Genomic DNA, 27,738 nt, shown 5'->3' with positions numbered 1-27,738 from the left:
TTCGCCTGGTAATTAATCAGGGCTTGCAGGAAATTGATGCCAGAAGTGCAGGTTTTCTATAAAAAAAAAGAAAAAAAAATAGTGCTGAAATATAGCAAAAGCTCGGCTGCTATTGCGTTCTCATTGACAGGAGAGAGAGAGAGAGAGAGAGAGAAAGAGACGAGAGCGGCGGAGTCGTGCTTAGAGAGCTATGTACAGAGAGAAAGTGACTATGCAGAGAACATGTGTGGAAGAGAGTGATATAAACTTTATATTGAGAGAGAGAGAGAGAGAGAGAGAGAGAGAGAGAGAGAGAGAGAATGAAGGATTGCTTATAGGGCTATGTACAGATAGAAAGCTACCGTGATGAGAATATGTGTGGAAGAGAGTGAGATAGACTTTATATTGAGAGAGAGAGAGAGAGAGTGAGAGAGAGAGAGAGAGAGAGAGAACGAAGGCGTGCTTAGAGGTCTATGTACAGAGAGAAAGCAACTGCGATGAGAATACGTGTAGAAGAGAGTTAGATATATTTTGTATTAACATTGTATGGGTGTATTAAATAGATTGCCATACAAGCTCTTATTCGGGCGAAAGAGAATGAGCGAGAGGGGCGGTCATTATTTCTATTCCGTTAAACTTAACCCTTTCTTGTACATACATCCCGGTGCTTCTAATACTCCAATCCGAGATTCCAATCGCACCATTTCATGACTAACTGTTATTACGCTTATTTACGACTCTCCTCCTCCTCCTCCTCGGTGTTTCTCATCGAATGACTAACATTCCCCGAGGACAGTGCGTAGCTTTTTCGTCGCGGCCCACTGTGAACATCCAAGACCGTAGACCTTTTTCTGAAGTGGCTGCCAGAAATACGACACGGATATTATTTTGATGAATTGGGAACGCCCACCACCACCAGCACCTCGGCGCCCCGGAGGTGAACGGGGTTGTCTGTTACAGTTCTGTATTTGCCGTTCATCTGTCACTTTCAGCTCTCGCTCTAATGGTTCTTTGGACATTATAGTGTCTTCACGACACCTTTCAAGGTAAGGTGTTCCTCCGGTTAGTGGGCGCTTTTTTTTTTTTTTTTTTTTTTTTTTTTTTTTTTTTTTTTTTTTTTTTGTTTTTTTTTTTTTTTTTTTTTTTTTTTTTTTTTTATTCGGTCACATAAGAGCTTCGGTCACTCAGCTGAGCGGCGATTTGCTTAATGGCTACTCTCGGGAGAAATTGTGGGAAGATATATATATGTATGTATATATATATAATATATATTATATATGTATATAATATATATATATATATATATAATATATATAATATATAATATTATTTACATTATAATATCTGTATTGTTGTTATCCACATTTTTTATATGCCCCATTTTACGTTATGTGACATTAACCTGAATATAAAATTTTACCATTTACTCTCAGTAATTGCCCGTTAACAATTTCTTCCGATTCTCTGGTACAATAAATAAACAGAATGAATCTCTTTATTTATATACACAGTTTATCATTTCTTTCCCGCAATGAGCGAACGTTGGGTTTACTCGTGGTGATTAATGTTTGTTTAGAACTAGTATAATGATTAATGATATTTCCAATGGATATTGATGCTACGTGAATAGCATATATTAAGAAATACATACAAGAATAAATATTTTTGAGGCTTTCATTTGATTTTATATCTAGTCATATATATCTTGCAAAACTTACGAGAGTATTTGTACAGTTAAAAACAATTATTATCGGTTCAGAAAGCAGAGATACTGGTCAATTGTGTGTGTTGTGTGTGTGTGTGTGTGAAGGCTATTCAGCTGACTAAGGCAAATCTTAGCAAGGGCCATTTGGACTCCAATTGGGGACTTTTATTTTGATAGGCATCTCTCTCTCTCATCTGTTTTCCAAAAGGCTCTACCATTCTGTTCTCGAGGAGAAAATGGTCTCTCTCTCTCTCTCTCTCTCTCTCTCTCTCTCTCTCTCTCTCGGAACCTTTGCCCAAGGCACATAGATCAGTCAGACCACCCCTCCGGTTGTCTCACGCGTGTCTGGTGGGTGACTGAAGGGATTTTTGCAGGAACTTTGCGACGTGTTATTTTGAATTAGTTTTCAGGCCGTACGTCTTTGTTGGATTCTCCGTACCTATCTGTCTATCTGTCTGTCTGTCTGTCTATCTATCTATCTATCTATCTATACACAAATATATATATTATATATATGTATATATATTTTATATAATACACCGTACCTGTCTATCTGTCTGTCTATCTGTATTTCTTTACACACACACACACACACACACATATATATATATATATATATATATATATATATATATATATATATATATATATATGTGTGTGTGTGTGTGTGTGTGTTGTGTGTGTTTATGTTTATACAGATAGAGAGAGAGAGAGAGAGAGAGAGAGAGAGAGAGAGAGAGAGAGAGAGAGAGATCATACTCAATCACTTTCATCTAATATCCCTCTACCGTTACTCCACCAAAATTTTTAGTAGTCCTTGGTAAGAGACGGGGACAGATGGTAAGTAGCTGTACAGGTCTCTGATTGCGTAATTGCCGTCACGAAAGCACAGTGCTCCTCAGAGAAAAGTGACTCGAAATGGCTCGGGGAGATTGAAAAAGAGGATTTCCATAAGCCCCCTTTTGAGTCTCCTGCTTCTTCGACGCTGCTTCTCGGCTCAAAAGGTATAGTAGCAGCTTTTCAACCGACGATGAGACCGATTCGTAGCGGCTTCGATCGATCGATTGATTGATCGAGAGAGAGAGAGAGAGAGAGAGAGAGAGAGAGAGAGAGACTTGTTTTGTGCATTATGTGGAACTATTTTCGGATCAAGGAACTTTATTGCATATATATTATAATATATATATATATATATATAGATATATATATAATGTATGTAGTATGTATATGTATATTATATATATATATATATATATAATATATATATATTATATATATATATTACAGTATGTAGTGTATAATATGTATATATTATATATATATATATATATATATATATATAATATATATATATATATATATATATATATATATATTATAGTAATGGTATATATATACGTTATTTTTATAATACTATATAATATATATTAATATTATATATATATAGATATATATAGTAATATATAGTATATCTATGTTATTTTATATATATAATCTTATATATAGATATATATAGTATGGAGTATATATAATGGATATTTATAATATATATATATATATATATATATATATAGATACAGTATGGTCGTATATATATGTGTATATATATATATATATATATATATCTATATATATATATATATATATTATAGTATGTAGTTAATATATACGTATTTTTATATATATCTATATATATAATATATAAATAAATTTTATATTTTTTATATATGTATATATATCGTATTTTATTATTTGTATTTTATATATATATACCACATATATGTACATATCTATACATATATATACACACACACATATATATATATATATATATATAATATATATATATCTATATACATATATATATATATATATATATATATATATATATATATATATTCATATATATATATATATATATATATATATAGAGAGAGAGAGAAGATGAGACGAGGAGAGGAGAGAGACGAGAGAGAGATGAGAGAGAGAGAGAGAGAGATGTTACTGGGGGGTTATACTGAGAAGCTGACAGATGTAAACAAGCCAGAGGGTGGGGGAGGGGGTAGAGTCAGTTTTTGGGAATAGTCACGCATGATGGTAAAGCGAGATCGTTGCTGTTGTTTAGCTATAGATGATGTTGTTCGAGTACAGAAGGAACTCGATATTCTCCAGAGAAGAAATAAAGATGGGGAGGAGAAATTCGAGAATAAATGGGGATATGAGAAAATACGGGCGACAAATGAAATAACAGAAGTAAGGAGGTTAAAAATGGGGGAGAGGGAATTTGGGAATAAATGGGGATATGGGAAAATACGGGCGGGAAATGAAATAACAAGAGGAGGTTAAAAATGGGGGAGAGGGAATTCGGGAATAAATGTGGAAAGGGGAAAATACGGGTGGGAAGTGAAATAACTAAAGTAAGGAAATAAAACTGTTGGGGGAGGGAAGTTGATTTAAACTGGGAATAATGGGAAGAAAGGGAAGTGATATGAATGAGATTCAGGACAGCGATGAATGAAGTAACTTTATGAATATAAGGGAGATGGAAAGATGGTAAGAGAAGGAGAAATTCGGCAATAAACGGGAATAGCGGAAATTGAAATAACATAAGTTAGAAAGTCAGGAAAGAGATGTCAGAAGTAAGTGATAAATGTAAGGAAGAATCATACGAGAAGAAATGAATGTATAAAGAATAAGGGGATGAAAACTGAAGTAATGGTGGTTAGAAAGTAATGAGTGAATTGATGGGGGGTGGGGGGCGCGGGAACTGACGTGTGAAATGAGGGAATAAGTGAAAAAAAATAATAGAAGTGAGGAATGAAAAAGAAGCGGTAACTGGAAGTGAGAGAAATAAGGAGTGAAAGAAGGAAGAGAGTGGAAATAAATGAATGAGATATAATTATAATAAAGATAAATGAAAAGTAAGGGTACTATAGATTCATTATTAGCGGATGGGGAAAATGAAAAGTATGGCGATAAATTAGCTACAAGTGGAAAATAAAAAAAAAAACGGGAGAGATAAAACGAAGGAACTGCAAGGAATTACGGTGGAAGAATTACGAGAAGAAAAAATGGATGCAAATGGGAGATGTAAAGAATAAAAATGAATAGAAGTAAGAACTAGAAAAATATTGAAAGAAGACACTAGAGTATGGGAAGTTAGATGAAACGTTAATGATATGGACAGGACAAATTAAGTGAGAATAAGGAAGGTAGAAATTAAAACACAATAAATAAAAAAAGTGGTATCATAAGAAAAAAAACAAAACGATAATGATCTGAAAAACAATGAAGAGAATAAGGAAGGTAAAAATTCAAATAGAATAAATAGAAAAGGTAGGAATATGGAAAATAAGACAAACCGATAATGATACGAAATATAAAACAGACTAATAATAAAAAAATAGGAGTATTAAAAATAAGACAAAACGATAATAATGTGACAAAATGAAGTGAAAATAAGGAAGGTAAAAATGAAAGCAGAATAAATAAAAAAAAATAATGATATGAAAAACTGAAGTGAGAATGAGGAAGACTAAAGTAGAAAAAAAAATTAGATTGGATAAAAATAAGAGTATGAGAAATGATATGACAAAATAAAGTAAGAACGAGAAAGGTAAAGTTGAAAATAGAATAAATAAAAAAAGATAGGAATTTGGGAAATAAGACAAAACGATGGCGCTATGAAAAAGGAAAGTGAGAATGAAGTAGGTATAAATGAAAACGGGAAAAATAAAATAAACTGAAATAGATTATCTTGAAATAAGAAAAGATAAAATATCCGAAGCTCAGAGAGGAAGACGATGAATCAAAAGCAATGCGCTGCCTGGCGCTGCTATATTTCGCCTAATTGTACCCAAACGGAAAGACCCAGGAATCATGTCCCAGAAATCGTGTTTGAGACAGACGTGTTTTTTTTTTTTTTTTTTTTTTTTTTTTTTTTTTTCAGATAGCCGTCGTTGATAAGCGCAGTCGCTGCAATTCGTTTTACCAGTTTTTGGAACAGTCGCTGCCTGCTGCGACCTGGTTGCTAGCCAGTCGTTTTGACAGTTTTTTTTTTTTTTTCTTTTCTTTTCTTTTTTGAACAATCGCTGTGACTTCGTTACGACTCGTTTGGTCATCAATTTTTGGAACAGTCGCTGTGACATGGTTGTGACTCGTTTTGTCAGATTTTGGAATAGTCACTATGACCTGGTTGCACCTGGTAGCGACTCTGACAATTTTTGGAACAGTCGCTGTGACCTGGTTGCGACTTTTTTTTTGTCAATTTTTAGAATAGTCACTATGACCTGGTTGCGACCCGTTTTGTCAATTTTCGGAGCAATTGCTGTGACCTAATTGCGAGACGTTTTAATTTCTGGAACAGTCGCTGTGACCTGGTTACGACTTGATCAGTCAATTTTTGGAATAGTCACTGTGACCTGGCTGCGACTTAGTTTGACAATTTCCTGATGAGTCTCCCTATTATTCGTGTTTTACATTTTATTTTTAAACTTTATTTGTAGTGTCTGTCAGTTCCTTATATCTGTTTCCCTGCTATTTCCTTTGATCTAATCTTAATTATTCCTAATGAACGCCACATTTTTCGGAAGCTTGAATTTCCAGTCGGTTGCATCATCCTCTGAGTATAATAATAATAATAATAATAATAATAATAATAATAATAATAATAATAATAATGATAATAATAATAATAATAATAATAATAATAATAATAATAATAATAATAATAATAATATGTTATCAGTTGTCAACATCTAAACATCTGCCGAATCAGTGTGATCTATTAGCTTCTCTTTCGTTTTCATGATATTTATGTAATTTTTTTTTTTATAGCTTACACTTTGTCCTTTTTGCTATATTACCATTACATTATATATTTATAATATATAATATATAATATATATATCTAAAATCATTATAATATAAGATTATATAATAATTATATATTAATATATCATAACACATATATATATATATATAAATATATATAAATTATAATCTATATATATATATAATATATAGTATATACATATATACATTGGTTCATTTGATAACTTTACCCATGTTGTCTCTCACTTGTCTGTAGATATCAGCTTTCTGTAGTTATATTTGATAGAAACCGAGTAACCAAAATGTTGTACTATTCTGTTATCCACACACAGATTTATATATATATATATATATATATATATATATAATATATAATATATATATATACACACACACACACACACATATGTATTGTGTAGTAAAGTTCCACATACAACCAAAATCAAAGACCCAAATTCTCCACGACAGGCCCGATTCTTTTTTCCCACCAAAAAAAAAAAAAAAAAAAAAAAAAGGAGGAGGCCAGGAAATGCAAATCAGAAATCGGTAGTGAAATACTGCCCAGTAAGGGAGGGAAAATTTCAGGTTTCACCCTGCCGATGGCCACCTCCGCCCACACCCCCATCCCCATCCACCATCCCACCTCCACCCCGACCCCCACCCCTCTGTCTCTGCTATCATCTAATTATAAAACTTTTTGGCAAACAGGACTTTCAGGGGTTAAATAGAACTCCCGCTATTTATCTCATCGATTTTGAAGTCTTTCCTTCCATTCGCTGCCTGGGGGGTGAGAGCGCCATTTTAGTCCTTGTTTTCATTTTTTTTTTTATCCTTTCATTTATTCTTTATGGACATTTCTCCCATTCTTCCAGTATACTGTAATTAAATTAAGTATTATTATTAATATTGTCAGTCTCCCATAGGGTAGTAGTGCTATGTATAAGGTTCTTTGCAGCGTCCTTTCGGCCCCTAGCTGCAACCCCTTCCATTCCTTTTACTGTGCCTCCTTTCATATTCCTTCTTCCATCTTCCTTTCCACCTTTTAACTTCTATTTCATAGTACAACTGCTTTGAGGTTTTTCTCCTCTTACACCTTTGTAACCCTTTATTCTCAATTTTCCTTTCAGCGCTGAATGACCTCATAGGTCCCAGCGCTTGGCCTTTGGCCTAAATTGTATATTCTGTTGGTCACTTCTCTCTAATGAACACCATATTCTTTGGAAGCTTGAAGTAAAGCCAATAAGCCCTGTGGGTTTGTTCCTTTTTGAATAGGGTTCATCTTAATACTACTACTACTACTACTACTACTACTACTACTAATAATAATAATAATAATAATATTATTATTATTATTATTATTATTATTATTATTATTATTATTATTATTATTATTATTATTATTATAGCCCCTTTTGCCTTTCGTTAGAGAGGAGTATATTCTGGATTTTTCCTAATTTTTCTATATTTATAAATTTTTGTGCCTCCATCTGATCTGCCTACGATAGCAAATCTTTATTAATATTTTCCAAGTCCCTCGTTCTTTTATTAATAATATTTTTTCGGTCCCTTCTTATTTTGGTAATTTTTCCCAATCCCTTATAAATACTTTAAGTCTTCCCTTTAATCCTATTTGTGAAATAGCAACTCGATTTCCTATGTTTAATATTTAATTAATATTATTTTTCTATTCTGTGACGTCGTGCTAGGTGTTGGATTTTTTTCAAAATAAGTTTTTGATATATCAATTGTTGTCTTTTATATATTGGAAAAAGGATTACTGTTTCATTAGGAGTGAATATTTTTATCACAGTCATTCCTTGCACCTTTTTGTACGGACTAAAATAATTTAATATTAAAATACCCGCTTATATTCTCTGCTCTTCTCTCTCATACCGAGGCCTGTTCGTTCAGATCTTAGGCGTGAAATGGAAGCTGATTTTAATTTCCAAAAATATTGAATAATTAGCCTGCAGTCCTCTATGAAAGGCTGAAGTTTTATTTTTTTTTTTTGTATTAAATATATTATAGGGGCCTCGGATCTGCCATGAAGAATAGGAACGGTTTTTTATTTATATATATTTTTCGTTCCGCACTGGAGAGGGTTTGGTGGGAAGGGAAGCTAGGGGGTTGGGGGAAAGGGGCAGGGGTGGAGGGGGTAAGAAAAAGGATGAATCCGACATTTTTCTGTTTTCATGTGACACTGAAACGACATTTATTGTGTTGGGCATTGTGTTAGTTACCACACATTTTATGTGGTCCCTGAAAATATCAATACTTCCCTTCGGTGATGGAGTGTACCTCCCGGCCCTTGGCCCTTCCCCTCCTCCTAACCCCCTCCCCCATTTAAGGCATTCCGCTCTCTCTCTCTCTAAAACCCTTTCCGTCCTCTGCGATTGACGGTACTGACACTTAGTTCTCTCCAGTTTTTCAAATGAAACCATTTCCTTTTTTTATTTTTTTTTATAGCCAAAAGGTATTTGGCTCTTTTAAAGACATTTTTAAGCATATTTTTATTCTGTTTTATATTAATTAAATGATTTCTTGTGCAAAATAACTTAGCTGTTGCTGTTTCCTTGGTATTGTGTGCTGTGAAATTTTGCTTGTAAAGTATACAGTAAAGAAGACCATATAAACGTATGTAGATTTATAAGTTTAACATGATGTGTATATGTATACACGACATGTATATGTATAATTTATGGATGTGTTTATGGTAATATAAATATATATATATATATAATTAATAATTTTAAAAATAAAATTATTTAAAATAATATTTAATTTATAATTAAAATAATATATGATATATATATATATATATATTTATATATATATATATATATATATATTATATATAATATATATACATATATCTATACTTAGTGTATGGGTATGTGTGAGTGTGAATGTCGCAGTGTAAGTTTCAGAACACACCTCCTTTTCTCACCACATAAAAACCTGAATAATTCCACTCTGGACAGATGACGGAGCGGTATTGGCTTGTTTAGTTAAAACTCATTTGCCTCTGTTCACCAAATTAATGAGTTAGCCGACTTTTTTTTTTTGTTTTTTTTTTAATGAGCAGTTGGCAATGGCAATGGGGGTACAACCTACCCCAAAATACAGATGAGGACCAGAAGTGTAGACGTTTTGGGGATACCATATACGTGTGTATTATATATATATAGATATATATTATATATATATATATATATATATATATATATATATATATATATATACACACATACGCAGCATGTGATAAAAGTACTTTATAAATAATCTTTTTCCCGTTTCTTAGCGAACACGGAAATTACGTTTTGGAAGCATTACCTGCGCATCGTTAATGCGCATTTATCCTTATTCCCTGTATTCTGAGAGGACAAAGAGGTTGTCATTTCTATTAATATCGTCTTGTTTTTATCGGAAACACCGACGCATTTATGAAGTATCAGCGCATGTTAAAACTGATCCATATCCGTCTACTAAACCAAACGCTTCCTAACAAAGAACAAAAGATCTTGGTGAGAGAGAGAGAGAGAGAGAGAGAGAGAGAGAGAGAGAGAGAGAGAGAGAGTCTTTCAGAAGCGCAGTAGATTAATGGTATGATTAGGGGGTTGCTAGTGAGGTGGAAGGCCTTTGTTTGTTTTATCAATAAAAAAAAAAAAAAAGAGATACCTCTTTAGTTCGGAAGAGCTCGCAGGCTTAGGTCGCGTCTTTATAGAACTAAAGGAATACCGTCAATGTAAGATACCTTCATTTTTTAGGGAATTTCGTTGTTGTATTTTTACGTGAGTGTAGGTGTTTGTACACGATTCGTACACGTTAGTACCGGATGTATGTAATTCGCATACATATTCACCAGATCTATGTATGTATACAATTGGTATACGTATGCACCGGATCTATCTATACAATTCGTATACATAGGCACCAGATCTATCTGTGTATACAATTGGTATATGTATGCACCGGATCTATCTACAATTCGTGTACACATGCACCAGATCTATCTATGTATATATTTGGTGTACGTATGCACCGGATCTCTCTGTACACAATTTTAGCACCTATGCAGCGGATCTATCTAAGTAAACAATTCGTACATGTATGCACCGGATCTATCTCTGTAAGCAATTCGTACACCTATGCACCGGATCTGTCTATGTAAACAATTCGTACACATATGCAAGAGTTCTATGTAAACCATTCGTACACCTATGCAATGGATGTATCCACGTAAACAATTCATACATGTATGCACCAGATCTATCTATGTAAACAATTCGTGCACGTATGCAGCGGATCTATCTATGTAAGCAATTCGTACATGTATGCACTGGATTTATGCCAGTCTAACCTTCATAAACATTGAAATCGCAATAAATTCTCAAATGGAAAACTATTTTTTTTACTCATTTTCCACTCCAAACCTCGAATCCGAGCTCGGGAGCCAAAATAAAATCTCCTTACAAGCCAGAAATCAAACTGGTTATAGTTCAACGCCCGTTAATTCATGATATCTTCGTGGTACAGCGGTGAACTGCTCTTCATTATAACCCAGGTTCAGTCAGAAATGATGTAAAAGATTTTCAGTAATAAGATTAACTTCTTTTTATTGCATTTACCTAACTTATTAGTGTATGCGAGAATCTCTATAGGACTGTTATAATATATTAGATGAAATCCTATAAAAGAAAAATGGAAGAAAATAGATGTTAGGTATTGTAAAGGCGAAGTCACATGAGTAAGCTCTCTGGTGTCCTTTATCAACTAGCCGCTGTACAGGGTCGTAGTTTATGCTCCTGTAGTAAATCTAGTTTGGAAGTCACACATATATACCCTTTTTAACTAGCAGAAATCCACGGCTTCATTTGTTTCTACTCGTTGCAAACAGAAATTTGTTTCATCCCTTGAAAAATATCAAGTCATTATTGAAGGGAAGGCAGTATTATTATGTATGCTACCATACCGTAATGTTATAGAAAGGAAGATAAGACCAGCCATCGGATATATTCGTTCTGTGGAAAAATAACAATATTAATACTGTTCCATTCTGTAAACAAATATGAAAGTAAACCTAACTGATTTTATCAAACGTTAATAACTCACATGGACGGATATTTTGGATATCCCGTTGATTCAAACAGTCATAAAACTGGAACAAAATACAGCTTATTTTTTGGAGAATAGAGTAAATAATCAGGGAATTAAAATGGTTAACCTTTAAGAGTAACTTCAAATAAAGAGGCATAAATTGAAAAAAAAAATAGTATTGGAATAATGTAATTAGAACTCATTAAATTAAGAGAGTGACTTTCGAAGATCATAACAAAAAGCATTAAATTAAATGCACATTATTTTGAGGGTAAAGTAAAAAAAAGCCAAAAAAAAATAAATAAAGAACACGAAGGAATTTTTATAGATGATATGAAAAACATATCATCAAGATATTGATTATAATGTATTTGGAACAATAAAAAAAATCGCATAGCGGTAAAGTAAAGAGCATTGAATGACGGATTTTTTATTTAGATTATATAAAGCAAACGTTTGAGGACTCACGCCTTCAGGGTATAATAATAATAAAATAACCATAAACTCCAGGAGTTCAATTTGATGAATGCAGTAAAAAACACTAAAAATGAAAATAGTTATTTTTAGTGTAAAAAAATCGAAGTAGAATAAATAAAACTTTTTAAATGATTTGAAAAGAATAATGTGAGTATGGACTTACAGATTCAAAGAAACGAAGAGAAAAACTAGGGCCCCATTGTTGCACAAGAGAGAGAGAGAGAGAGAGAGAGAGAGAGAGAGAGAGAGAGAGAGAGAGAGAGAATCGGAGTTTTCATCAGATTCAAAAACGCCAAAATCTCCTTCAAAATTTAATGAACCATTTTAGGGGCAAATGAAAAAAAATTACCATTATGATTGTTTGGAAAAAGTAAACCAATAAAAAAAATCTGAAGATACAGATGCTTGTAAAGAAAAATGTGAGAAAATAAACACGAAGAAGAAAAAAAATAATTTTTTAGATAAAGTAAAATGGTAAAAAGTTTCAAACGAAACCAATGAAGCCTACTTAGCTCCCAGGTGGAACCGCGTGGTTCCACGTCGGAACCGGAGCTCTGGTCATGACAGGGCGGCCGAGAGAGAGAGAGAGAGAGAGAGAGAGAGACCAGCCGAGAGAAAATTCCTGCAAAATATTTTCAGTTTCTACATCTGCAGGGGAAACGCTATAATGACCCAATGTTGCAGTCTAATTTCTAAAGTCCGGGAGAGGGAGGAGAATTTGAGCCGATTTTCGGCCAACTTTTAAAATCTTTCTTTCTTCCCCGACTTTCTTTTTTTTTTTTTTTCTCCCACTCCCCTTCCGGACATTTTGATTTTAGATGAGGTTATAATTCGGGATTTCGTTGCGTCGAAAACCCGGCGAGAGAGAGAGAGAGAGAGAGAGAGAGAGAGAGAGAGAGAGAGAGAGAGAGAGAGAGAGAGAGATTTTCATTGTGGTTATTCTGGATAAGAAAACCTGGAGAGAGAGAGAATTTTCATTGTGCTTTCAAGCAAAAAAACCCGGAGAGAGAGAGAGAGAGAGAGAGAGAGAGAGAGAGGGAGAAGAGAGAGAAGGAGGGCGGAGAGAGAGAGAGAGAGAGAGATTTGAGGAGAGAGAGGGAGAGAGAGAGAGAGATTTTCATTGTGATTCTTTCAGGCAAGAAAACCAGGAGAGAGAGAGAGAGAGAGAGAGAGAGAGCGATTTTCATTGTGTTTCTTTCAGGCAAGAAAACCCGGAGAGAGAGAGAGAGAGAGAGAGAGAGAGAGCGATTTTCATTGTGTGTCTTTCAGGCAGAGAGAGAGAGAGAGAGAGAGAGAGAGAGAGAGAGAGAGAGAGAGAAAATTAAAATTTTCATTCTGCTTCTTTCAGGGCAAAAGAGCCAGCTAGCTGTCTCAAATTATAATACATAATATATTTCTTTTTCGTCCAAATTCGTCTCTTCATTGGGGCCACGTGGCATTAAGTCATTATGAGATGATCTCAGATTACTACTTCCCGGGTTCGCGCGAATGAATGAATTCGACGGGATTACGCCGAAGAAGATGGGTTTTGTGAATGGAGATAGTCTTATCTCCAGGGTAGGAGGGTAGTCTTATCTGAGGGGGAGGGAGAGATGTATCATTATGTTTTGGGATTTTATGAGGCGCAGGTTTTCAATAAGGGTATATATATATATATTTTTTCTTATGTCTTGTGACGTTTTGGCCATGAGCTTCATAAGACGATATTTATCGTAATTGCGAAAATTGAGAAGTTTGGGGTGATAACATCGTTTCTTCTGGTAAGTATTATTTTATATAAAATACACACACATGCATATACTTAAGTATGTATGTATACACTTTATATGATTTTTCTTTTGCAAAAACGTTTTGTTTTATTTGAATGTGAACATGTCTTTGTAGAAAGAAATTATTAAAATATATGTTATCAGTGGGAGTTTTTCATTATCCCTCGGAAGCCAGAGAAGCTGAATGCCATCCCACGCAGATTAACTTGCATTGTTTCGTAGAGAACGAACCTGTTTACCATTCATTATCCTTTCTTTCCCCTTCCCTTTACAACGGCTCATCCTCCCTTACGTATATTTTCTCTCTTCTCTCTCTCTCTCTCTCTCTCTCTCTCTCTCTCTATATATATATATATATATATATATATATATATATATATATATATTTATATATATATATATATATATGTGTGTGTATGTTTGTGTTCATTGTTCTCTTACTTTGAGTCTGCAAACTCCCACACTAGCGAATACATTAATATGGGAGACTTTTGTGGAAATATGTATTATATTTTTTTTTATTCTCTGCCCTGCTGATTAAAAAGTTCATTCTTTACCCGGAAAAGGGCAGCTAGCTATTAATCTTACTGACTAGTTCTCAACGAAGACAAATTACTATGACTTTCGAATATCCTATAAAAGGGATAATTATTTTTTATTTTTTTCGTTTTCCGGGAATTTTAGAATTCTTCTCATTTTGTCCTTCAGTCAAATTTTCCTAGTAATACACACGACCTTGAAAAACAAACACTGTATCATTCATTGTTTCTTAGGTGATTATTCTCGACTCAGGTTATTGTTTCTTTTATATATATATATATATATATATATATATATATATATATATATATATATATATTAGAACACGTATAATTGTTCTCGGTTGGCATTCATATTATAGTTGTCTCCTAATATATAAAGTCATAGAATATATCTTTATTATTGTTATTTTTTTATAGCAAGGGAATTTCGATGACTTGTGTGGTATTTAGTATATTCATTATACGTCTGTTATTTGAGAGAGAGAGAGAGAGAGAGAGAGAGAGAGAGAGAGAGAGAGAGAGCATAGAGTGAGAGAGAGAGAGAGAGAGAGCCACCTTGGTCAATAGACGAAGTATATACGCTTTCTACATTTATTTCAGAGAGAGAGAGAGAGAGAGAGAGAGAGAGAGAGAGAGAGAGAGAGAGAGAGAGAGGACAGCAATGCGACGCGGTCGTAAAATTTAGAAATGTTCATTAAATGCAAATGAAAATGCTCCGAAGAAAAACGAGGTTCGATATAAGCTGTCCACTGACCTAGTAAATGACCTTTGACTTAGTAAATGACCTCATAATCCAATGCGTGACGAAGAAAGTTCAAACAATTTGTGCATGATGGAGGTGACCTTAATTATACAGTGTTCTGGCTATGCTGGAGTACATTTGCATTTAGGGGCATGCACACACACACACACACACACACACACACACACACACACACGCACACACACACACACACACACACCAGATTATGATCATCACTTTCTTCTTTCCATGCATTCTTATGGGGTTTGTTCCATGAAATGTTTACAAGTATTCATACGTTTGTTTATTTCTAACAAACTTAATGAATTGTACCTACTTTTGATTACGCATAAAAGTATAAATTCTTTTACATTTATTTTAGATGTTTTTTTCTCGTCATATTTAGCCAAAATATAATTGTTAAACATGAAAGTATTTTCTTTCATAAATTTGAACTCTGTAAGGAATTGTCTATGGCACTGCACTGTACCATATTACGGTAAAAGATATCTTGTCATACCCCCTTGTTTGTATACGGTACTCTTCCTGTACTCCTTGCCTTATATGGCATTCTGCCGTATCCCATTTGATCATGGCACTCTTCCGTACCATTATTGGTATATGGCACAAGTTCAAGTCTATGGCACTGATGGCACCCTGCTGTACCCCCATGTAGCCTATGGCACCCTGCCGTACTCCTTAGGGTCTATGGCACTCTGCCGTACCCCATGCAATCTATGGCACTCTGCCGTACCCCATGTAGTCTATTACACCCTGCCGTACCCCTTAGGGTCTAAGGCGCCCTGCCGTATCCCTTTCATCAGTTATTTTTTCGGGGTAATTAAAGCATGCCATTCCCCTTCCGACCCCCTGCTATTAAACTAAATTAGCCAATTTCATGCACTAGAGTTATATATCTTCGCCGACTATGTAAGCTAGTTATACTGCCTCGCCCATTTGCGCTGTTCTCTCTCTCTCTCTCTCTCTCTCTCTCTCTCTCTCTCTCTGTAGACAGGACACCGTCCTCTATTTGAATCCATTTACTTTCTCTGCCTCTCATAGTAAACCCTCCTCTCTCTCTCTCTCTCTCTCTCTCTCTCTCTCTCTCTCTCTCTCTCTCTCTCTCTCTCTCGTAACTTGAGCGCTCCACCATAACAACGTCCAATTCCGTGCGAGTACGCAGATGAACTCGGCGTTGTCCTTAGTTACTTGTTTGCTTCGAGTTTATTTGAAATGTTGCCGTTGTTTGTTTGGTTAGCAATTAGTTAGCGTATTTCCACACACTTTAAGATATTCTTAATTGAATATTTTCAAGTATTAATTCAAATGTACATTTTTTAAGGTTTTCTGCAGGTGATAAATGATTAACTCCCTAGTGCTAATTCAACTTTTCATTTTTGAGGTTCTTCTGTAACTGGAGATGTCTAATAAGGAACAATAGACTTCACAAGTCATGAATGTTATTTTAAAGTGTCGAATAGATAAGAATAGAATTGATAAGTCTTGAAGTTTATTTTAAAATATCAAATAAAAAAGAGTGGACTTCATAAGTCTTAAAAAAGTTTATTTTGAAATTTCGAATAAAGAACAGTAGACTTGACAAGTCTTGAAATTTATTTTAAAATATCAAATAACAAACAGTAGACTTGATGAGTCTTAAAGTTTATTTTGAAATGTCGCAGAAAGAACAATAGAAATGACAAGTCTTGAAGTTTAGCTGAATATCTTGATTTATAGGTTATTTCATTTCTTTCTATAATATCGCAAGCTTGGAAGTTCGTGTGATTGAATAGCTAATTTTGACTTCGTAATTCTAGAAGACTCGGGTAATTTATCGTATCGCATTTCTTTTTAGGAACTCGCATTATGAATTTTAATGACATTGTTATGAATTAAAGCTGCATAACGGTGCGTAATTTCGCATTTTATAGCGATATAATGTGAATGTTTCATTTTATAGCTAGGAAATGTGAATATATCATTTTGATAATGTAAAACATGTCCGTCTTAGTGTATGTTGGAAAATGTGAATACCTGATTTTACGGTAATAGAAAATATGTCTGGTTTTATGACAGGAATATATGAATATGGTTTTATGACGATAATATATGAGTATTTCCTTTATTTATGCAAAACGTATCTCATTTTATAGCCATTAAGTACAAATACGTTATTTTAAAATGATGAAACGTATATGATTTTATGATTATAGATTATATAGATTATATATATATATATATATATATATATGATATATATCCCCATATATATATATGTATATATATAATTTCTTGTTAAATATCTCTCAGTTTATGAACTTGAAGTAAAAGTAACCTCATTTATGAAACATGTTTTTTATGATTACAAATATATGTATTTTTAGTGGTGCATAAGTGTTTCTTTTTCAGATATTACTACTCACTTTGTGGCCTTAAAGCATAAATATCTCATTTTAAGACTATGAAACACGTTTGATTTTGTAGTTAAAGGGAATATCTAATTTAATGTATTTTTATGTGAACATTCACCACGATGAATAACATTCATTTCACTCTTATTTCAGGCGTGATCCAACTGGCTTGATGCACCCGTCGTGAGTATTACTATTCTCGTCATTTTTAATATTATTATTGTTATTATCGATACAAATTATGATTATGATTATCATTAATCCTCTGCATGACTATGATATGATATCCTCTATATGAGCGGATTGACACTTCCAGGTTTACGGTTATTTAGGTAAGTTGCGACCTCGCTTACAGCTGGCTGCAGTTGCGCTGGAAAAGAAAAAAATAAATAAAAAAATAACTAAAATCCTCGTTCATTCATAATCCTATTTTGTGGGGATTTCGGGATTTCTGTCGTATCTTCTCGCAGATTCCTCTGGGGAATTTTCGTTGTGACCCCCCCCCCTCCCCAAAACCCCTTTAACCCGGCCCCCACCTAAAGAAATCTTCCCACGAACAAAGGAAAGTCATAGATTTTATTTATATTTTTGTTAGCAGTAGCATCAGGTTGACATGCAGCCAACTGATTGCGATGATATGCTATAAATATTATTGTATTAATAGATGCAAAATGAATCACGAATATTTATTCCACTGAGTATCAGGTAGGACTACAGCTGGATATATGTGATTCCTCGTAAAAAGGCATCGGTTTCACCATACTTTATATAACGCGTTCTCTGCACGTATCAGTGGGAAATATGACCTTATTTCCCTGTTGATGAAACTGGAGATTCTTGTCTGATAACTGCGATTGTTGGGTCTGCTCCTATCTTTTAATTTTCTCTTGTATTCTTTCTCCAAGTATCGTATAACTCCTATTTATCATCATAGCTCCCTCCCATCGATCCATCCATCTATTCCGTATCAGCTCTTGTCATTCTATCATACCAATTTAGATGTGATGTATTTTTATCTTAATTTTTAAAAATAGACTGTTAGGTGTAACGTACAGGTTAGTTTAGACTAACAACTATGAAGAATTGCTCTTAGCTGTAAGATAGCTGAAAAAGATTAAATTCCTGTGTACTGTAAGCATTGCTTAAGGTTCTTTGCAGCGTGCCTTCATCCCCTAGCTGAAACCCCTTTACTTCCTTTTACTGTACCTCCTTTCATAATCTATTGCTTCCATCTTACTTTCCAACCTCTCCTAACAATTGATTCATAGTGCAACTGCTTTGAGGTTTTCCTCCTGGTACACCTTTAAAGCCTTTTTACTGTCAATTTCCGTTTCAGTGCTGAATGATCTCAGAGGTTTCAGTGCTTGGTCTTTGGCCTATATTCTATATTCAGTTCAATCCATAATTATAATGTTTTCATCAGTTAACAGGCCTTGTATATTTTCCATATTAGAGCAAAATTGAAGTCTTGATTCCTAATACAACGACTGGCTAAAAAAAGGCCAAATTGAATGCCTGGAAAATGAAGGCCCATGTGAAAATCATTTCTCTGAAAGTTTAAACGTGAATAGTGTATGGTGTTTTCGCTTTCAAAGGAAAGATAAACATACAGCGTGTTAGGTTGCCAGTTGGTGATTTTTGAACGAAAACCATACTCCGTCGTGTAGCATCACTTTTGAGCATAGCTGTACTTTTGGCAGACCACATGAAGGCTTACAGAAGCTGAACGAGGAATAAGATAAACCAAGAATATTAACGAGTAATTTGTTGCTACACGAAATCTCTTCTTTCATGCATCTAGTATATATTATTTTCCCCGTCGTGCTTCCCTTGACCCAATTAACGCTGATATTTATGTGGTGTTATCTGATCCAGTCAGCAGCGAATATTGGGAGAATGCAGCGTTTATGCATTCGCAAAGTGAACCCCGTTTTGGGTGAGAGATGCATTCATAACCGGGTTGTATCATTTGTTTTATATTTTTTTTTTATCTCTCAGCGTAAGCATCCGCATTTTAATGCTGTATGCAGTTGCATAGATGCTTACATAGTGGTCGTGTTTTTACTTTTGATTTATGTATATATATGGAAAGTAAATCTCTCTCTCTCTCTCTCTCTCTCTCTCTCTCTCTGTCTCTCTCTCTCTTTGGATTGATCACTGGAGTGGTCAGAATTAATTTATGCAGGCAGTGCCACCTATGCATATGTTTACTAGGTAGTTGCTTCCGAATCTTGCACCAATTAATTGATACTAATTGCAAAATTAAGGTTGTGCTCTCGCATCCTGGGTTTATTGAACATGCACGGCTTGGAAAATATATATATATACATACATACATATATATATTATATATATATATATATATAATATATATGTGTGTGTGTGTGTGTGTGTGTGTGTGTGTGTGTGTGTGTACATATATACCTAATTATAATGTATAAATGAAGCACCCCTAAAATTATATATATATATTATATAAGATATAATAACTATATATTATATATATATATTTTAGGGCATGCTTCATGTATACATTATATGTGTATATATATATATATATATTATATATATATATATATATATATATATATATATACATACACTTCAAGGGATTCCATGATACAAATGATAAAAGGCCATGTTTACAAAACGAAAATTGTTTCGCACTAATGACTCAGTGCATCATCAGTCTGTGAAAAGTAAAAGACAAAATAAAACACATTATTAGCATAAAAGGAATTCACAGTGCAATTAAAACACAAGCATACAAAATGCTTAAAGATTGAATACCCTGAAACCCTCTCTTGTGACGCGGACGACCCCCAGTGCTTGACATCGCCTGCACTCCTGACTCGATGTGTAACGCCGGACCCCTAACTTGTAAATTGAATTCGAAACGTCCTTCTTTTCAATTTCCTCATGGGACTCCGTCACTGGACAAAGACGCTTTAATCCGACACTGAAATAAAAAGGAGTTGGGTTGGGGGAAGGGGAGGGATGTTGGGGTGGGGGGATTTCCGGAAACACAATGGATGGCAGAGAAAGAGAATGAAGTTGTCGGTGGGTGTGAGTTTGTATTTTCTTTAATTTTTTTTATTTGTATTATTTTGTCTTATTTTTTGGGAGGGGGGCGGCAGGGGTTGGGTAGGAGAGGGAAGGCAGAAGTAGAATCATAGAGAGCACTTTGTACTTGCGTTCTTTCTTCAGTGTCCTGTTTTTCAGTTGCTCGTCCGGGATGTATATCTTTAAACTTACAGAAGTTTTCCAGCACTCAAACTATTAAGAGGAATCAATGGTAATTTTATCTTCTGTAGTAGAATATTATTTAATCAATCTTTTTATAATTAAACTTCCGGTCATTTGGAATCTCTTGGCCCAAGTGGAATAGAAATCAACTTTATGTGCTCCATATTTATAAAAAATTATAAGATATTTTCTCGTTTATTGACCCTATTATGTAGCTATTTTTCAAAAGCCATCTTCGAAACTGTAGAAATCATTCAAAGTTTATTATTAGTTATAGTTTAACCAGACCACTGAGTCAATACTGTTCGTTCTCCCAGGGCTGGCCCGAAGGGTTTGTTCTTAAATAATAGATCTTACTCAATAAACCAGAACTCCCTAATATCTGACGATTGGATTAACTGAAGATGTTGGTGATGATTCTAACAAAACTCTTTCGACACTGTTCGGGTATTGGCAATTGGACAGTCATGATTATCCGGTGTTCTTCGTTTATTCGTTTGTTAAGTTGTCTTGTTTTTCTAATAGCCGATCTCCTCTTTCTGTATTTCCCATTACCTTCTGTTACGTCTTTCGAATGAAGACCATAGCATTCTTTGGAAGCTGGAATTGCAAGTCATTCATCTCTGTGGTGGGCTTTTTCCTAATGAATAGGGTTCTTCATCTTCTAAATAATAATAATAATAATAATAATAAGAGCGCCTCATAGGCGTGGTTGGTATGGTGTTGGCGTCCCACCTCGGTGGTCGCGGGTTCGATTCTCGGCCATTCCACTGAGGAGCGAGAGATGTGTATTTCTGGTGATAGAAGTTCACTCTCGACGTGGTTCGGAAGTCACGTAAAGCCGTTGGTCCCGTTGCTGAATAACCACTGGTTCCATGCAACGTAAAAACACCATATAAACAAACAATAATAATAATAATAATAATAATAATAATAATAATAATAATAATAATAAAAGGAACCTGGAAAAACTAGATGCCGAAGTAGCTCCTGGACTCATGCAGAAGAGTGTGCTCCTAGAAACAGCATGCATAGTGAGAAAAATGGTGGACTCCTAAGGAGGCAGGATGTAACCCGGAACCCCACACTATAAAAACCACCCAGTCGAATAGATGACGGTGATAAACAAAAAATATATAAATGAATAGTAATAATAATAATAATTTTAAAATAAGCTTTAATTAAGGTATTCTGCATTATCTACATTTTTAGCATTTGGTTATTTATCAAATACTCGTTGGTCAATTGAATGACCAATTCCAAAATGGGATAAAATCACTTGAAAGCATCGTTCTTGTTGGAAAGAATTCCAAACTCCAGCTGTGAGTTTAGCGAGTTTTAATTTGTCATCAATGGATTCTTCATTTTCCTTATTGGTGGGTTTTAGTTTGTAGATAAAGAGTATGTAAGGAGAATAACGTGCAAGCGAAGAAATTATAAAACATGATAAGGACCATCTTGGAACACAAGGTTTGGAGAAGTCATATCAAGGGGCTGTATCGTTCCGATGGCCTTATAATGCATGACATTCTCTCTCTCTCTCTCTCTCTCTCTCTCTCTCTCTCTCTCTCTCTCTCTCTCTCTCTCTCTCTCACCATTCAGCCTCGGCCGTTGCATCATCTCTCCGAAGCTATCACTCATTTTATGTCAGCCGCGCTCGATTTTATATCGGCATTCTTGATTTTTTATAGCGCATTCTATATTTTATATGCCGGCGATTAGGATCTCATCGTGACTCTTTTTTTTTTTTTTTTTAATAATCATCATCATTCATCGAAACGTGCGTCGCAATAAACCTGTCGCAACGTTCATTTGCGATGTTTAAATATTTAATTAGCGATGGATGGCGCTAATTAGCATTAAGTGTCCTTTTACTCCTGAAGCGTCAAAGGAATGATAATACGTCGCTTCATCATCGTTCCGAAGAGCATTTATCTATAATAATGTTATTTCATGCCGATTCATTTGGTCCCGTCTCGCTTTATCGGAGTACATTAGGCAAGCATCCATCATTGGTAAGGATTTTAAAGGCGACTTTTTTTTTCACGGTATTACACGTATAATTATGGTGTTGCAAGTATACATTCTTTGAGTCGTCAGTCGTCAAAACAATATATTTCTATATTTGTACAGTGAACATTAAATACCATTTTAAAATGTTATTTAATCTGAATTCAGCAACCTATTACTCTGCTGTAAAAGGGCTGTGAATTATTATTAATATTATACGTACTAGAAAACATATGTATTCAGAAATTATGTATGAAAATTCGTAAAGTACCTAAATCTACGGGCATTGCGAGCCTCGTTTCACGGGCAGAACCAGCTCTGTTTCAGGGAATCCCTTCTCACCCTCACTCCCTTCGAAGGGTGAGTGAAGGTAGGATGAAACCCCATTGTAAACAATCTGAGGGATCCCCACCATAACCCTGCCAAGTTTCATGCCCATTGGACCAGGCGTTTGGCCATGATTGAATTACAGACGGACGGACAGACATTACGCCCATTATAGAAAGATTATTATTATTATTATTATTATTATTATTATTATTATTATTATTATTATTATTATTATTATTATTATTATTATTAGGTGTTAAATCTTAATTCCTTAAAATATTATGTTTTGCATTTTTTTATTGTTGTTGTAATGTAATGGAAAGCAGGTCCCTTGAAAATGTAATTTCATCGTAATTCATTCAGGCATTATATTGCTTTAGAAATGCAATTAAGAGAATATATCTACAAAAATTTTGTTGCTCCTTAGCTAAAGTATTATATGGTTCCAACAGTGCAATGAAAAGCCTATTATGTTTAAAAGTGTTATTTCACCTTTATTCAGTAAAGCATTATATGACTTCAGCAGTGCATTAAAGAGCATACGACTGTAAAATTATTGTTTTACCTTAATTAAGAACAACACTATATGGCTTCAGCAGTGCAGCGAAAGCATATCTCTAAAAACGTTGTTTTACCTAAGTAAAAAAAAAAAAAGCATACATCTATAGAAATGTATCAGTGAACTAACCTAATTAATCTTTAATTACCCTTTCGTAGTTACCGACTCAACGTAGCCTGTATTACCATCTTTGATGTCATCTGGCAGATTCATGTTGATCAAAGGCTATTACAAGAATCTAACACGAGAGTATTTGTTTTGGCAAATGACCATTACGCGCGTATTCTGCAAAACAAAATCCTCCCTTAGAATTTCTGCAACCCAAGCATTCTGCTCAAGTTGATATACACATGTATTCGATTAAAGTTTGCTAATATTTAGTTTTCACTCACATTATTCTACTGAAGTCACTAGTACTTTCACACGCACACGCTCTCTGTAAAATTTACCACCATGCATGCGTTCTCTGAATACTCGGGCTAGGTATATCGCTTTCCTGTTAAAACCGGTACGAAATGATATCCAACCCGGATGTTATGCTTTGTGGTACCTCCGTTGAAAGTCTGTTTCTTATTATGTATAGAATGGGTATATATATATATATATATATATATATATATATATATATATATATATGCATATATATACACATAACACACACACACACATATATATTATAATATATATATATATATATATATATATATATATATAATATATATATATACATCATATCATATATCATATCATATATCATATCATATCATATATCCACTTAAGTCGTGTTGCTCAGGGAGAATATAATGCAATATAGAAATGAAAAGGAACTGAAAAAGAAGATGAGAGAGAGAGAGAGAGAGAGAGAGAGAGAGAGAGAAGAGAGAGAGAGAGAGAGAGGGGCCTACCGAGCAAGCAAGCAAAACAAAAAAAGGTCAACCAGAGATGGCGACGCAGCGTTTTCTCCTCGTATATACGTTCTTCCATTTCCGGTGGAAACCAACAAACTCGACTTTTTTTTTGTTAGGGGTGGGGTTTGTTTGTTGGGGGGGGGGGGGGGGGGGGGGAAGGGGGGGGGGGGGGGGGGGGAATCTTAAAGGTGAAGAAACGCTTGAAAGAAAGGAAGAACTTAGAGGTTTTTTTTTCCAGCACCATGCGGTATTAGTTTTTTTTTTTTTTTTTTTTCAGTGTCCGTTAGCCCCATCTATTTGTGTTAGTTTTTTTTTTTTTTTCTTTTTTGCATCAGTTGGATATTGTTATTTAATCGATGTGATCAGCATCTTTTTTGGAGGGAGTACGCACCATTGCTTTATTATTATTATTTTGTTTTCTTACTATGTGCACCGTTTCTAGGATCACACACTTCTGCATGAGTCCTGGAGCTACTTCAGCCTCACGTTTTTCTATATTCCTTTTCAGGGATCTTGGGATCATGCCTTGTGTTCCTATGATTATGGGTACAATTTCCACTGGCATATCCCATATCCTTATTATTATTATTATTATTATTATTATTATTATTATTTATTATTATTATTATTATGGCTTTCATTGTTGCTATTAATACAGGTAGTAAAGCTATGTTCTCATGATTTTTTAATAATCTTTGATTTTTATTGTGTTGATGTAAATAAGATTATGTTCTTGTTACACATTGTTGAATATGATAATTATTTCGACTGTTATTTTATGTAATTAAGAAGACTGGTTGTTGTTGTTATTATTATTATTATTATTATTATTTATTTTTTTTTTTTTTTTTTTTTTTTTTTTTTGCTCTATCACAGTCCTCCAATTCGACTGGGTGGTATTTATAGTGTGGGGTTCCGGGTTGCATCCTGCCTCCTTAGGAGTCCATCACTTTTTCTTACTAATGAGTGCCGTTTCTAGGATCACACTCTTCTGCATGAGGCCCGGAGCTACTTCAGCCTCTAGTTTTTCTAGATTCCTTTTCAGGGATATTGGGATCGTGCCTAGTGCTCCTATGATTATGGGTACGATACCACTGGCATATCCCATATCCTTCTTATTTCTATTTTCAGATCTTGATACTTATCCATTTTTTCCCTCTCTTCTCTTCGACTCTGGTGTCCCATGGTATTGCGACATCAATGAGTGATACTTTCTTCTTGACTTTGTCAATCACGTCACGTCTGGTCTGTTTGCACGTATCACCCTGTCCGTTCTGAATACCATCCCAGTCCCAGAGGATCTTTGCGTGATCGTTTTCTATCACTCCCTCGGCGGTTGGTGCTCGTACCACTTATTACTGCAAGGTAGCTGATGTTTCTTGCACAGGCTCCAGTGGAGGGCTTTTGCCACTGAATCATGCCTCTTTTTGTACTGGTTCTGGTGCAAGTGCCGGGCATTCGCTTGCTATGTGGTTTTATGGTTTCATTTTTCGTATTGCACTTCCTACATATGGGAGAGATGTTATTTCCATCTATCGTTCTTTGAAAATATATCTGGTTCTTAGGGCCTGATCTTGTGCCGCTGTTATCATTCCTTCAGTTTCCTTCTTTAGCTCTGCCCTCTGTAGCCATTCCCATGTGTCATCGCTGGCTAGTTCTTTAGTCTGTCTCATGTATTGTCCGTGCATTGGTTTGTTGTGCCAGTCCTCTGTTCTGTCTGTCATTCTCCTGTCTCTGTATATTTGTGGGTCTTCGTCTACTTTTATTAGTCCTTCTTCCCATGCACTCTTTAGCCACTCGTCTTCACTGATTTTCAGATATTGCCCCATTGCTCTGTTTTCGATGTTGACACAGTCCTCTATATTATTATTATTATTATTATTATTATTATTATTATTATTAACACTGCAGCCAGATTATTAAAGTTTTTGAAATATTTTGAGATGAATTTAAAGGCATTAACAGTCTGTCCCAAAATCTTAAATTTAAAGGCATTAACAGCCTTTCCTAAAATCATGAATTTAAAGGTATTAGCAGTCTGTCCCAAAACATTGAATTTAAAGGCATAACAGTCTTTCCTAAAATCATGAATTTAAAGGCATTAAAAGTCTGTCCCAAAATCTTGAATTTAAAGGCTTAACAGTCTTTCCTAAAATCATGAATTTAAAAGCATTAAAAGTCTGTCCCAAAATCTTGAATTTAAAGGCATTAACAGTTTGTCCCAAAATCTTGAATTTAAAGGCATAACAGTCTTTCCTAAAATCATGAATTTAAAGATATTAGCAGTCTGTCCCAAAATCTTGAATTTAAAGGCATTAACAGCCTTTCCTAAAATAATGAATTTAAAGGCATAACAGTCTGTCCCAAAATCTTGAATTTAAAGGCATTAACAGCCTTTCCTAAAATAATGAATTTAAAGGCATAACAGTCTGTCCCAAAATCTTGAATTTAAAGGCATTAACAGCCTTTCCTAAAATAATGAATTTAAAGGTTTTAGCAGTCTGTCCCAAAATCTTGAATTTAAAGGAATAACAGTCTGTTCCAAAATCATGAATTTAAAGGCATAACAGTCTGTCCCAGAATCTTGAATTTAAAGGAATTAACAGTCTGTCCCAAAATCTTGAATTTAAAGGCATAACAGCCTTTCCTAAAATCATGAATTTAAAGGCATTAAAAGTCTGTCCCAAAATCTTGAATTTAAAGGCATAACAGCCTTTCCTAAAATAATGAATTTAAAGGCATAACAGTCTGTCCCAAAATCTTGAATTTAAAGGCATTAACAGTCTGTCACAATATCTTTCCTTCGTCGTTCATATACTCCCGGGAAAAGCCTTCTGAAATTCAAATAACTAAGGAATAAAGTAACCACGACAGGATTTCACATTCTGGGCGGGGCAGAGGAGAACAAAAGGGACTTTAAAAGAAAAAATATCCGCAATTCTTCGTGACAATGAGTATGTGGGAGGAGGTGCTTTTTCGAGTGGATCAGTGACTGAAATTATACCTGAAGAAAAAGGAATATTAATATTAATAATAAGTTAAAGTAGACCATAATGATATTATTTACTCTCTCTCTCTCTCTCTCTCTCTCTCTTTTTCATCATGCATGACGAAAGGAAAGGAATATATA

The 27,738-nt window shown here is 34.4% G+C and overlaps 1 protein-coding gene across 2 annotated transcripts in view; it reads left to right on the top strand.

The window, feature by feature from the left end:
- The window catches only part of LOC135195770 (teneurin-m-like), an 823,709-nt gene that overhangs the window by 206,305 nt on the left and 589,666 nt on the right, over positions 1–27,738 (top strand). For both annotated transcript variants that reach the window (XM_064222225.1, XM_064222226.1), the window contains exon 2: positions 17,709–17,738. In XM_064222225.1, coding sequence (XP_064078295.1) covers positions 17,728–17,738 — 11 coding nt within the window. In that variant the 5' untranslated portion in view covers positions 17,709–17,727. The remainder of the gene's footprint in view (positions 1–17,708; positions 17,739–27,738) is intronic.

The sequence above is a fragment of the Macrobrachium nipponense genome, chromosome 16 (genome assembly GCF_015104395.2).
Source record: "Macrobrachium nipponense isolate FS-2020 chromosome 16, ASM1510439v2, whole genome shotgun sequence".
Lineage (NCBI taxonomy): Eukaryota > Metazoa > Arthropoda > Malacostraca > Decapoda > Palaemonidae > Macrobrachium > Macrobrachium nipponense.
Note: the sequence above shows the minus strand (reverse complement) of the source record. Positions and strands in the feature narration are given on the sequence as shown.